The sequence below is a fragment of the Hyperoodon ampullatus genome, assembly GCF_949752795.1.
Source record: "Hyperoodon ampullatus genome assembly, chromosome: 19".
NCBI lineage: Eukaryota > Metazoa > Chordata > Mammalia > Artiodactyla > Ziphiidae > Hyperoodon > Hyperoodon ampullatus.
The window spans coordinates 36,564,585-36,577,659 of record NC_136932.1 but is presented as its reverse complement, the minus strand read 5'-3'; the positions used below and the strand labels follow the sequence as shown (position 1 = coordinate 36,577,659).

Here is a 13,075-nt window from a genome sequence, read left to right as displayed (position 1 = left end):
GGCATGTGGGATCTTCCCGGACTGGGGCCCGAACCCGTGTCCCCTGCATCGGCAGGCGGACTCTCAACCACTGCGCCACCAGGGAAGCCCTGTGCGACTTTTTAAACACATTTGCTGATTAGGATATTTGAGCGGTTAGGGTGACAAGGACTAGTCAAGTATGACTGAACTGCCTGGGATTTTTCCCAGGGTATAAGGAACCTGAATAGAAATACCGGCACTGTACGGAGCGGTGTCTCTCCTGCGTCACATCCCAGCCCTTGACTTGGGCTCCCTGGGCCCTAGCATTTCTACAAGCCTATATTTACATAAGCCCCTCTTTTAACGAGGCGGAGAGCGTTCGTAGGTTGACTTTTCATTGCTTGGGAAAGTTGAACTCGCGTTCATTCTGTCTTGCCTTTGTCTCAGCATCTGCAGTCTTAATCTCTCTCCTCCCCGCCTCCGTGGCAGATGTGCAAAATACAGAAAAAGGAGGGGAAAAAAAAAAGCCTTCTAATGTCCTTAACTTTGGATCCCACTCCCGCGGGGCCTTTTTCAGGGCTTCCGCTGAGCAGAAGTATCCGGTGCCTGGTGGTGGTGGCCCCGGTGCGGGGTATTTTTTATCAACTGGCATCATCAGCCAGTGTTCTCCTCTGCTCGCCCACCAGGAGGTTTGTAGTAGTCTGTAATTACCTGTGTTTCTTGATTCCTGAATTGAGCTGGACTTCTCTGGAATATCGGCTCAAAGTAAATGTTCAGCACTTAAGGTCATTTTTAATCAAACTGATTTTTCTGTCTTGAACTTGCCCATGCTTCAGATCTTCTCCCCCCACCCCACCTTATTTCTCTGTGTTTGTTTCTCCAGGAAGAAGGTAGTCCTCAAATTGACAAAAAAAAAAAACACAAAAGTACCCTGCTTATTCAGGCAGTGAGTGTGTAAAATTATTGTTCACCTCTTTGCTCAGTTGTAGGTTAATTGATCAGACAGCCGTCAGATACATTAAAATTGAATTCAGGGTTTTTTTTCAGCTGGTCTGTTAACTTTTATTTGCCAGAGTGATTCTTTTAATAGCTGGACCCTTTATTTGCTTACCGAAGCTTTTTTTTTTTTTGCGGTACGCGGGCCTCTCACTGTTGTGGCCTCTCAGTTGTGGAGCACAGGCTCCGGACGCGCAGGCTCAGCGGCCATGGCTCACGGGCCTAGCCACTCCGCGGCATGTGGGATCTTCCCGGACCGGGGCACGAACCCGTGTCCGCTGCATCGGCAGGCGGACTCTCAACCACTGCGCCACCAGGGAAGCCCACCAAAGCATTTTTATACAACTTCTTCATATTAAATTTATAATGTTAAATAAAATACTAGCTTCTAAAACAGTTCCTGGCTGAAAGTAGGTGTTTTATAGCTGTACATTGGATGAATTGCTAACACCTCTGAGCCTGACTTCATGCACCTGTAAAACTTTAGTGTTAAAAGATACCTTAAAACACTGTCTAGTGTAAACCTGTCACTTGTGAGAGGAAAATCAGAATGGTGTTGGTATTGCTAAGAGAGCTCACTGAAATGGAACCAGGAGGCCCTTGAGGATGTGTGACTTAGGCATGTCTCACCCTGGATGGAATCTGACCTTTGACCATTTATTGTCCTAATGAAGTCATCCAGAACATGTGCTGGAAACTCACGATACCTAGAGGACCCCTAGCCTGGAATAATTCGTGATTCCTTAAAGACAAATATTTCTTGACTTGTGTCAGAGTCGATCACAGTTCTCAACAGGCAGCTAACTCTGTGGCTTTTCATATTTATGAACCCCTGACTCTTTCTCTTCCCCAGAACACTCTCAGTTTTACCTGAATCTGTGTCTCCCAAACTGCAGTTCTTAAGACCCCAAATAAACTCATTTCTTACTTGTAGCCTCCTGCATTGTTTTTTGGTTGACACACTTTTATTACTCCTCTTAAACCACCAAGGTCACAAACGAGTTTTTTTTTCTTTTTTCCCCCAATTTAGATGCTTTTCTTGAATGAGACAGGATGTAGATATTATCATCTGATATTTGTTCTATCAATAGTGACAAGGCTGATCAAATTTTGTGCTTGACAAAACCTTAGGCTGTTTGACTAGGACAACTAGGCCTAACTTCCCGGCCCTGTAGTTCACTTGCTTCATCTCAGGTGCAGATCTCCTCCCTGCGTGTCTAGCCACAATTTCCTGCCTCACCTTGCCTGTTACTGCTGTATCTAGCACAGTGAGTTTTGAGGCTATCCCCCCCCACTTCTTTTTCCACAGCTACCTAGCCCACGTGGGTCTACGTATAAAAACTTGGCTCACGCATCCCTTCCCTGAGATGCTTCTGGCTTAGGCTTTGAGCGTCTCTTTATTGCAGTAGTTCCCTGTAACAGTCTCTCCTTAGTCAAGTCTAGGCTTGTCACATTTTTTTCCTTTGACAGTAGTTTGAAGGGCTGTCTTTCTTCACAACTTCACCATAGATTCTTGAGGGCTTTCTACAAGGACCTTCAGCATTCTGCCAGTCTTAATTATCATAGAAGTTTTTTATATCATCTTGTAGCAAGTTTTCAGCAATAAGCATCCCTGGGCATTTCCTTCTATTCTTGAAAATCATTGGCGCCTAAGGTGGTTTTCGCAGAATGCTGACTGCTTATCCTGCACCATGAATTTTTGTAGGACTTTTTTTGAGGAAATCTTGTGAAGATTTCTGCATTATTCTGGTCTATAAAAAGTTGGGGTAGTTTCATTTATCTTGAGGTTCACTAGGCAGATATATAATTTAAAAATAATTTTCTTAACACGTATAGAGTGCTTTATGATTTACAAAGTAGACCACTTTGCATTAGAACTCAGTTGAATCTCACAACAGGTGATGAGAGTTATTTTGCTCTAAGAAACTGGAACTGCAATCAGTTCTAGGTTTTCAGCTTCACAGCTTCCAGCAGTTCATCATAATACCTCTTAACTAAAACTTGGATAACTTGGCGTATGTAAATGGTGCAGGCAAAACTTCCAGAACCAAGTTCACTAGAAACTTGCTATTTTGCTTTCTTTTCAAAAGCAAATTATTTTCTTAGATCTTCTAATTCTTCCAGACTTTATTTTTCCCTAAACTTTAGAATGCTTTTAAAAAACTTTATACTATAGACATTTAAAAATATGCATAAAGGTAGAGAGAATAAACCTCATGTACCCATTTTAGCTTTAACGATTATTTTCTACTCATCTACTTGTTTGTGTGTATTTGGTGAAGGATGGGGAGTATTCTGAAAAAGTTCTATGGCACTGGAATGCTTGTTAATTCTAAGTCTCCCCACTGGGGGTGTCTTTGAGTTTTTGATCTCTCTGTCCACCAGGATCAGTCTATCTGAGCTCCCTGGCGTCTCCCTGAACCATAAAACAAAAGACTCTAAATGAGCCAGAAGAGTCAATTCCCGGCCCACTTGGTTCTTTTTTGCCCTGACTCACTCACTGTTGATTCCAATTGTCTTTCCGTGAATGTGGTCTTGTCCTCCCTTATCTCTTATCTTTTCTTTAACAGATCATGGTATAAATTTAAGTTTCTGTTTTACAAAATAATTTCTGTGTTTAATAAAATGCATATTTTTTTTCTATCCTTAGCCTTATCTTTAAAAGCTATATGTAATGAGCATTTTGAATCTCTTTTCTACCCTAGAACACATTACTGCTTTGAAGTATGTGGCCCTTGCTGGGTTCTCTTCACATTACTTAACTTTCTTTAAAAAGCTGGCAAGGGCTTCCCTGGTGGAGCAGTGGTTGAGAGTCCGCCTGCCGATGCAGGTGACACGGGTTCATGCCCCGGTCCGGGAAGATCCCACATGCCGCGGAGCAGCTAGGCCCGTGAGCCATGGCCGCTGAGCCTGTGCGTCCGGAGCCTGTGCTCTGCAACGGGAGAGGCCACAACAGTGAGAGGCCCGCGTACCGCAAAAAAAAAAAAAAAAGCTGGCAAATCTTCAGATACCCTGGAGTTTCCCTAAACTGAACTGTGTTCCAGTGGAAGATGCATCTGATAGGGCTTTTGGTATCGCATGACAGAAACCTTAAAGCCAATTCACTTTGGCTTTACTCAGAGGAGATTTTGTTGGCTGATAGAACTAAATGACCAAGAGTAGTTCTAACAGGGACAGGTGGATCCAAGTGTTCAACTAGTGTTTCCAGGACTTGACTTCCTTTCATCGGTCACATTGCTTCCTTCTGGGTTGGGTTTCTTCCCAGTTAACTTTTCCCTAGCAGCTCCAGTCTTAGTTAGCAGTTTTAGCAGAAGTAGTTCCAGTAGTTTTGCTAGTAGTTCCAGAGAAAGTCCCAGGGCTGACGCTTATTGACCCCCAACTGACCAGAGGGAAACTGGGCTTTTAGAGGCCAGGCCTGGGTCCTGGGTCTGCCCCTCCCCAGCCAGGAGGTTGAGGTTAAACCACACAGACTGAGAGTGAGAGTGGGTAGGTACCTAAACAGACATTGGGGATGCTGTGACCAGAACAGGAAATGAATGCTGGGTCGGCAGTGACAGGTGTCTACTGGACAAGATCAAATTAATTGGGACCAAATACCCTCTAGGAGATGTATAGTACATATTGTTACCCTAAAGGCGCTGAGTTTAAAGGTCAAAACAAACAAGCTTGTTTAGCAGGGGTAAAAGCATTCCCAGAAACCATTTTCTCTTAATCTCTGGTGATAACGTTCCAATGATAACACTTGCTAAATTATCTTCTGGTTTGATTCTCTTATTAATCTATACTTGGAATCCCAAATATGTGAAGCCTTAAAAGACTAGGGGTTTTCACCTTAAATGAGTTTTGTATTTATTTTAATTGTATCTCACCTTTCAAATCAGATTATCTCATCTATACTATCCCTCGTACATATTAACTGAGTTGGTATTTAGTGGGGTTTTCAGATAGGACTGCAGGAAGAAATGAACAACAACAACAACAACAACAAAAAAGTATAAGAACACCAAGGAATTTTTCAGGGTTTCCATCACGTTTTCTGCTTCTGTTTTACCTGTTTTGGGGCTCATTCTACCCAACCAGATTAAGGAAGGAATTTAGCTCATAATTGGATAGATCACATAGAAAGTGTGTCATTAGTGACAAACAGTTTTAGACCAAAAAGAGACCCTTAATTCTCAAAAGTGTCAAATAGAAATCTGGCCCTTATTTCTGATTGTGGAGTTGTCACCTCCACCTCATAGGAGCACTCTGACAGGATTTCACATGTCTGTAGAAGGTTAAAAAGAACTCAGTAGGAATATTCAGCAAATGACTGGAGACCAGGAGTCTGAAAGTAATTTTAGAAACTATAAATGAATTTTTAGAAACAACTAGGCTTTAATAACCTAGACACCACAACACAATTTACTACTGTAGTTTTTATAACAAGAATAGTTGATCATTTAGGGTCCTAGCCTTTGATTTTTATTTTAATCCTTAGTGTTCTTGGCACTTTTAAGAGATTACAAATGATTATAAATTTAGATTGTAAACAATCTAATAAAGTAATAGCTTTTTCAAGTCTAAATCCCTAGCACTTGTGGTCCACTGAGGCAGGGCAGAGATCATGTATAAGAAAAAAAGAATACATATTTCCTGTTTTGTTTAGAGAGAAGGGGAATGTGTATTTAGGTTTTAAAAAGCTGGTACAAATTTGAATCCAACTTTTGAAGAACCAGGAATCACTACTCGCAGAAGTGAAAATAGTCATATCAATGTCATAGCTTTTGTGCCGGATTTTTTTGTTTAAATTAATCCTCTCATCTTTTTTTCCTCTCTCTGTTATTGCATATATAAAATATGAGAAAATTATTTGAAGTGACCTACCCATCAACAAAGAGAAAAGATCTAGCCTAACATAATATACTCCTAGTGGGAACTAATGTATAAAGTACAATGAACGAGTGTAATATCCAACTCCCCCCCCAAAAAAAATCTTGAGCTTTTGATAGAATTATTTTGGTGTTTGTGGAAGAAGGTGTGTGTGTGTGTGTTTGTTTAAAACTAGTGTATATTTATTAAAAATTACAAATTATACCAGATTTGAATTTGACTTTACTAGAACTAGAATGCCTGTTCATGAATAGGATAATACCCTTTTGTAAATTGCTGTTCTTCTGCAGAATAGAGGTTATCATCTATTTTACAGATGCGAAAACTGAAGCATTTTGAGGACTTGGTAATTTGGACCTAAGACCATCAGACTCTGAAGCCCATGCACTTTTCTCTGTACCAAGCTACCTAGTGGATTGACTATTAAGTTTAATATTCATTTTACCATTTTCTTCAGTCCAGTTAGAAAATTAGATGTTTATAACTTTATCTTTTTCACTTTCCTTACTTAATTTAGAAAACTATTTGGAGATTATGGATGCTAAGCCCGAACCTGGACGCCTCAGTGAGAGTTCAGAACTTCTTTTCTCCTTTGGAGTTATAGCAGATATTCAATATGCTGATTTGGAAGATGGCTATAATTTCCAAGGAAGCAGACGGAGATACTACAGACACAGTCTTCTTCACTTACAGGGTGCTATCGAGCACTGGAATAAAGAAAGCAGCCCACCCAGTTGTGTACTTCAGCTTGGAGACATCATCGATGGATATAATGCGCAGTATCAAGCATCAGAAAAGTCACTGGAACTCATCATGAACACATTCCAAAGGCTGAAAGTCCCAGTTCATCACACGTGGGGAAATCATGAATTCTATAACTTCAGCAGAGACTATTTAACAAACTCCAAACTTAACACAAAGTTTCTGGAGGACCAGATTGCCCATCATCCTGAGACTGTGCCTTCAGAGAATTATTATGCTTATCATTTTGTACCATTCCCTAAATTCCGGTTCATTTTACTCGATGCTTATGACATGAGTGTCTTGGGCGTGGATCAGTCTTCTCCAAAATACCAGCAGTGTCTGAAGATACTGAGGGAGCACAATCCAAATACGGAATTGAATAGTCCTCAAGGTGAATTATTCCTTTGAGCTGAGAATCTAATACATTGTCTTTAAATTCTTCAGCTACCTTTTATTCAGCAGGAAGATGGACGATTAAGGTAAAAGTATATTGTCCTGTTGTTCAGGGTCAGGATTTCTCACATGCCTCATGGCACATGGATTGGTGGCATTTGGTTCAAGATTCATTTATTTAACAGATATCTGAGTGCCTGATGTTCTGGCCGGGTACTTTTTCTAGGGCAGCTATTCAGAGGTGTAGGCAATACTGACAGTCCCACTTTTTTTATGGATGGAGTGGAGGAAACAAGAAGAAAGTGGATGGGACAGATAATAAATGCAACAGAAATAAGTGATCAGTGCCACCAAGAAACTAAAGTACAATATTATAGAAAAGGACTAGGGGTACCATTTTAGTCAGGTGGCCAGAAATAGCCTCTCTAAGGGAAAAGCATTTCAGCTAAGTGACGGGAAGGAGTCATCCTTGGGAAGAGCGGGCAGGGCGGAGCACTCAAGACAAACGCCAGTGCCTGCGCACAAAGCAGCGTAAGGCACCGTTACTGAAGCGCACAGAAGGGCCCATGGGCTGAAAGGTGATTGTACAGTGGCTCAGTGGACACAGAAAACAGTCTGTGGTATATTCAGTGTAACGGGAAGCTGGGGAAGTAAGCAGAGGAGAATTGAGATTAGGAGTAAGATACAGTGTGATTTACATTGCTCTAAATTGTTACGGTTTCCTATTTTAAGTCAATTGCTGCCAAATGTTCCTAAAGAAAAGTACAAGTGTCCCCATGTTAGCTAAGTTTGAATGCCCAAATGAGGGAAAATCGACATTTGATGGGTCTAAATTACTAAATTTGTTTCAGGACTTGCTGAGCCCCAGTTTGTCCAGTTTAATGGAGGATTCAGCCAAGAACAGCTGAACTGGCTGAATGAAGTTCTTACATTCTCTGACAGAAACCAAGAAAAGGTGGTGATTGTGAGTAAGTATTTAAATGATTTGATTACACTAGCATTTTAGAGAATGGATCTAGTTAGGTTTTAAAACATACTAACAATATTTAATAGTGTGATATTTTTATAAAATGAAAGCTTAGTTAAAAATTTTTTACTGAGAAACAACCTGAATGTAAAATTAACATTTAAGCTTGAGTCAGGAAAGAATTGTAAAATAAAACATCTTGCCGTATATTAGAGCCTGTGAGTTGGCCCTTTAAGTTTAAAAGTAGTATTTCCGGGCTTCCCTGGTGGCGCAGTGGTTGAGAGTCCGCCTGCTGATGCAGGGGACATGGGTTCGTGCCCCAGTCCGGGAAGATCCCACATGCCGGGGAGCGGCTGGGCCTGTGAGCCATGGACGCTGAACCTGTGCGTCTGGAGCCTGTGCTCCGCAACGGGAGAGGCCACAACAGTGAGAGGCCCGCGTACCGCAAAAAAAAAAAAAAAAAAAAAAGTAGTATTTCCCTAAATGGGTTCAATTTCTGTAGTAATATATATAAGTGAAAAACTCCATCCAGGCCCCAGACCAAATCCCAGCCTCAGGAGACCTACCTGTGAGTGCAGTGACCTCTGCTGATGAGGTGAAAGCAAAGCTGGTGTCACGGGACGAGTGTGAGAGGCTCATCTGGCAGGTCTGTAACTGTGTCCACCATATGATTGCAAGGAAATAAAATGTGTTGTTTTCGTTTAGAATTACTTTTCACAGACATACTGCCATTAGAGGTTACAGGAACCTGGAGGTGCTTAAAATAGATGTCTGTATGTGAGCATGTGTGCATGCACGCACACACACACACACGAAGAACTGAATCTGGATTTGCAATATGGCTGGTGTACTTGGTTTGGGGGCTGAGATGAGTTCTCTTAGTTAAAATCGATGTGGCCTGATGGATGAGAAAATAGTACTGAGGGTCACAGGGACAGCATGCCATTCTGGCTCTTGTTTCTATGACCTGTGTGACTCTAGACAGATGTTGAATGTGCAAACTGCAGTTTCTCAGTATTGTATCAAATGAACTTATGAACATGAAATCCCTTTGAAAATGACAGGCTATTCAGATAGTTGGTAATATAAAATTATATTTCAGGGAATTCCCTGGCAGTCCAGTGATTAGGACTTGGCGCTTTCACTGCCGAGGCCCGGGTTCGATCCCTGGTGGGAGAAATAAGATCCCGCAAGCCACTCGGTGTGGCCAAAAGAAAACCATTATATTTCTATTAATCAGTTTTTACTTATTTATCTTTCACTGATGTGGTAAAGATATGAGATGGAGTAGGGGTATTTCTAGAATATCAACTGTCATTCAAGGCTTAGAAAATTATAAGGTGCCCTCAGGGGTTATAAGCATGATGTGACACTGTTTGGCTCTGTAATAAGTGGTTTCCAAAATGGCATACTTCTTGTCTCTGCTTTTTAGTTTTCACTGCCAAAATGTACCTGTTGTTGTAGAGAATACTGGAGCTAAAAGGGACCTCGAGATCATATAGTCAAACCTTTTAATTTTAAAGATAAGGAAACTGAACCAAAGAGATTAAACTACGTAGGTCAAGTCATAGAGCTCCTGAGATTGGAGGCCCCTTTCGTCGTCTTCTCCCTCCGTACCGTATTCTTCCCATTTCTTTGCACTTCCGTCAGTGCACCTGTCTGCGTTAGCATCTCATACATTTCTTCCATTTTGCTCTAAGCTCAGACACTGGATGAACAACTGAGTGCCTTGGGTTTTCTTTAGCAAAGTTTAAAATGGCTAATAGACATTTTCTTTTGTTTCTGTTTGCTTCTTCACTTTCATTTTGGCTTCTCAGAAGTATTTGGCCTGCTCAAGTTTTGGCCATGCAGTTGGAAGGATAGAATTGCTATTAGCTGAGATATGGAACACTGCAGTAGGAGGGGTTTTGGGTGAAGAGTTCAGGAGTTCAGGTTTGAAAATATTAAGTTGCAGATGCCTGTTAGACATCAGGAGAGATGTTGAGTAAGCAGTAGGGACATATGAGTCAGAAATGCAGAATAGAAGTTTGGGCCAGATATATAAACGTGGAAGTTGAAAGAATACAGATAGTATTTAAAACTGTAAATTACTAAGAGATCACCAAGCCATTAGGTATGGACAGAGTAGTGAAGCCTGAGGACCAAGCATTTGGGCACTCCTGACAGGACACTAGGGAAGTGAGGAAGCAGCAGAGTGAGGATCAGAAGCCGTTGAGGTTGGGAGAAAACTAGGGGGACAGCAGTGTTCTGGAAGCCAAGTATTTCAAAGAGAAGGGAGCGACTAATTGTGTCCAATGAGTCCAGCATGGCATCTGGGTCTACAAAGTCTCACAGCCTCCTGGGACTCTTATCCCTTATCACAGCTTGAAGAGTGGTTGTGTGTGTGTGTGTGTGTGTGTGCGCGTGTGCACATGCTCTGTTACCTCCCCTTTTTTTACTTGTATTATAAACTAATAGATGTTAAGCAGAATAAAATTTTCAGAATAAAATTTCAGGATAAAAATAAACAGTAATAGGGAAAAAAGGAAAGTGATTTAATGGGAAGAATCAAAGACCAGTGAGCTGTTGTACCTGTACGTTGGAGTGAAACTGTGGCCTGATGTTGATGTGGCCTCGTAGGTGCCTTGAGATCAAGAATTTGAAATTCTCTTGGCTGTATCTCCGGTGGAAGCTAGTATGAATGTTCCCTGCTTTAACTTAGTCTTCTCATCTGTAAAATGGCTATGGCCACCTTGATCTCATGGAGGTATTTCAAATAGCATAAGTCAGTTCTTTATAAAACATTGAGTGTTTATATAAATGACATATATATATAATCCATTGGCCCATCCCTAAACTGTTCTTTTACTTGGGAGTAGCTCTTTCTGTGTGTATAACACTCATACTCTTAGGGAAATCAGTGAGACTGGATTCCAGTCCAGCATCTGCCTGATCTCTGGCTGCCTTTACGGACCGCCCTGCCCGGGATGCCCTCAGTCTGCCGTGGTGGTGTTTGTGCATCTTAAGACTTTGTAGGCCATAGATCTCAGGGTTTCTGCGTATACAGCAGCCTCTCTCCCCTTGGATGCAAACTGTCTCGCCCTTCTTTATGCTCCAGAAACGTGGCTCTAGATTATCTAGTTTTTCATGTATGTGGATTCTCTCTGGTCTCGGTCCATACGAGTAGCAATACACATTTTCTTTATCCTGAGTACTAGTTTTTAGCCTTTTTTAGGTGAAAGAGGTATTTCTTAATTGGCTCATAACTCTTCTTCTCTTTAACTAACAGGCCATCTTCCCATTTATCCCGAGGCCTCTGACAGTGTGTGCCTGGCCTGGAATTACAGAGACGCCCTGGCAGTCATTTGGTCTCACAAGTGTGTGGTGTGTTTCTTCGCCGGTCACACTCACGATGGTGGCTACTCTGAGGATCCTTTTGGTGTGCACCACGTCAACATAGAAGGGGTTATTGAAACGGCTCCAGACAGCCAGGCCTTTGGCACAGTTCATGTCTATCCTGACAAAATGGTGCTGAAAGGGAGGGGCAGAGTTCCAGACAGAATTATGAATTACAAGAAGGAAAAAGCTTTCCATTTTTAGTGTGATTTTATTTGTTTCCTTTTATAGAAAGAGACTGACTTGGCTTTGTGGTTTTGTTCCGCCTTCCTCTCCCCACATCCTGAATCTCATTGTTTAGTATTCTGTTTGCATAACAAATAGCTCATAAGATATTCTGAAATGTCATTTTTGGATAATATATCCCGTGTTGAAAATTGGAAAGGAAATGAATGAAAGTAGCATGAATAAACCAGGGAGGAGGCTGAGGTGGGGGGGATACAGTCCTCCAAACAGACTCTTTTTAGCCTTACCTGAGTTTTTTTTACTTTTTACAAGGAGAATGTATTCATTCACTGTATTAGCTATGTAAGTTAAAATTCATAAAAAAAAAAAAAAAAGCTCAGGTAAACTTTTTCCATTTACCCAGTTGTGTGAATGAGCTTTAGACATTTTTTGCTCAGAGTACCCATCATATTTGTACTTTTATAGGTTTATACTCCTGTTTCGTAAGCCAAAAACATCACCAGTTACTTCACAGGTGAACGAATAGCACCCCCATTCACACAGGTGAATGTGTGGTCTCCCTTGTGAACCTCTTGTGAGTTCAGCCAAAACAGGACCAAGTGCCAGTGCAGCTGTGTGCCTGCCAGCATGTCTGTTTGGGACCCCAGGTGGTGCTATAGGAGACTGTCGCAGGTAAATGAATTTACCCTTGACTCCCTTTATAGACAAACGGGGCATGTTTAACTGAGCTGTCATATATTCTAAGACTTATTTGCAGAAACACTTACTCAGTGGCAAATGGGGACTGTTCAAGTGTAGCAAAAGTTTGATTCAGGGCCTGAAAAACAGGAAGACAAAAAACCAGTACTAGTCAATGTAAGTGTGTCTGCTGAATACCGAAGCATTGTGGGGCTACAGAGGCGTATCAGTTTCCGCTGGCTGCTGTAACAAATTACCACAAACTTGGTGGCTTAAACAACATATATTTGTTCTCTTACAGTTCTGTAGGTCATAAGTCTGAGATCGTCTTCACTGGGCTGAGATCAAGGTGTTATCAGGGCCATGCTCTCTCGGAGGCAGAATCGGTTTCCTTGCCTTTTCCAGCTTCTAGAGCTGCATCTCTTGCATGTCTTGGCTTATGGCCCCTTCCTCCATCTGCAAAGCTAGCAATGCAGCTTTTTCCAGTCTCTTGCTGCTTTGTTGTCACAGTGCCTTTCTCCCCTTCCGTCTGTAGTCAAATATCCCTGTGCCTCCCTCTTATATTGTAGTTACATTGAGGGCCCACCCAGATAATCCAGGATAATCTTCCCATCTCAAGATCCTTAATCACATCTGGGAAGTCTATTTTGTGATGTAAGGTAACATTGAAAGGTTCTGGGGATTAGGACCTGGATACCTTTGAGGGTCATTATTCAGCCTACTGATGTGACTATAATGCGCTCCCTGCCTTCACTGACTTTCCACAAGTGAGAGAGAGAAACAACCCTGCATACAAATGTATGAAGAAAGGACAGTGGCAACATGGAGGAGGGATTTAATTTTGTTTGAAGGGAATAGGGATGACTTGAAGAAAAATGGTTTAAATAGGTGTGCAGGTGCATT

The 13,075-nt window shown here is 41.7% G+C and overlaps 1 protein-coding gene across 1 annotated transcript; it reads left to right on the top strand.

Moving 5' to 3' along the window:
- Window positions 1-6,360: 6,360 nt before the first annotated feature.
- On the top strand, window positions 6,361-11,512 carry ADPRM (ADP-ribose/CDP-alcohol diphosphatase, manganese dependent; the record flags this gene model as incomplete). Its single annotated transcript, XM_079725344.1, has 3 exons — window positions 6,361-6,964; window positions 7,818-7,934; window positions 11,202-11,512. Exons 1-3 carry the CDS (start codon window positions 6,364-6,366, stop codon window positions 11,510-11,512), a joined length of 1,029 nt encoding a protein of 342 aa, XP_079581470.1. The 5' UTR covers window positions 6,361-6,363.
- Window positions 11,513-13,075: the final 1,563 nt, after the last annotated feature.